Below are 1,239 nucleotides of genomic sequence, written 5' to 3' on the forward strand. Positions count from 1 at the left end.
TGCAGTTTGCTAATCCCATGTTGTACAAATGTGCCTTGGAAGCCCAGTGTCCAGTAAGAAGACCGATACTTAATCTTAGTCTATCTTTATCCATAACCAGCAGTTCTTTAGCCCTGCTTGACGATGGCTGACTCATCAAGAGTTTGGCCTGGCGACAGCTTTTCAGTTTCTTCTAAGAGTCCTGGTGCTCTCGCTTCAACCGATCCTTGATGTAATTTTTCCCTACGGCAAAGGGAACGCCGACTTTTTGGCCAGCTGGTTCCTCTAAGGTNCCCAGCTTTGCCAAGCCATCCGNTATCTCATTACCGCGGATACCTTGATGGCCGGGTACCCAGATTAGTGTGATCTTGTTATGATCTCCCAATCTGTTCAGAGCTTGCATGCAGTCCCAAACCACTGATGATTCAGTGGTGGTCTTAGCAAGGGCTCCTATAGCGGCTTTACTATCTGTGTAGATATGGATCCTCCTACTTATGGTTTCCTTTGAGAGCAGGANTCTTGCACATTCCAGGATAGCCAAGACCTCCGCTTGGAAGACCGTGGCTAACCTACTCAGAGAGAAAAACTCTCTGTGATTGTTTCCTGGACAATATATAGCTGCTCCAAAGCGGTTGTTTGCTCCAGATCCATCAGTGAACCACGCATCTATGTTCGGTTGGATCTGTAGGTTTTTATTATACCATTCAGCCCTAGTGGACAGGTTTACAGAAAACGCCTTGTTCACTTGGTATATTCTGGGTATTCTATCTTGCTTCAGTGTGAAGAGAAATTTGTGGAGAAACCTGAGCTTGGTATGACCTGTCCCGAATTGTCTCCACTCCCCCTGACACCTTAGTCTATATGCTGTGAGTCCTGGGNTGCTGATTATTTGTTGATTTAGAGAAGGAATACAAAGTGCTACTTCCAGCGCCTCTGTTGGTGTTGTTCTCATAGCCCCTGCCGCTGTCCTTAGGTAGTTACCCTGTAGACTTTTTAGCAGGTTCCTTGCCTCTGTCATTTCTACTCTAAGCCACCAGACCACAGCAGCATATGTTAATCTCGGTAACAATACCGATTTGTATATCCATAGGACAGCATTCAGTTTAATGCCCCAGGACTTTTCCATTACTCTTTTACACGCCTAAAAAGAGGCGTAAAACTTAGATCTCTTTATTTCGAGATGTGTCTTCCAGCTCAGTTTGGTATCTAGGTAGACTCCCAAGTATTTGACTGACTGGACGTATTCTATTTCCTCATGCC

At 45.3% G+C, this 1,239-nt stretch overlaps 1 protein-coding gene across 1 annotated transcript; it reads right to left on the reverse strand.

The window, feature by feature from the left end:
* Nucleotides 1-172: 172 nt before the first annotated feature.
* On the reverse strand, nucleotides 173-1,105 carry LOC109863539. Its single transcript, XM_020443797.1, has one exon. It carries the CDS (start codon nucleotides 1,103-1,105, stop codon nucleotides 173-175), a length of 933 nt encoding a protein of 310 aa, XP_020299386.1.
* Nucleotides 1,106-1,239: the final 134 nt, after the last annotated feature.

Source organism: Pseudomyrmex gracilis, unplaced genomic scaffold (genome assembly GCF_002006095.1).
Source record: "Pseudomyrmex gracilis isolate BER0280 unplaced genomic scaffold, ASM200609v1 scaffold_6253, whole genome shotgun sequence".
Taxonomy (NCBI): Eukaryota; Metazoa; Arthropoda; class Insecta; order Hymenoptera; family Formicidae; genus Pseudomyrmex; species Pseudomyrmex gracilis.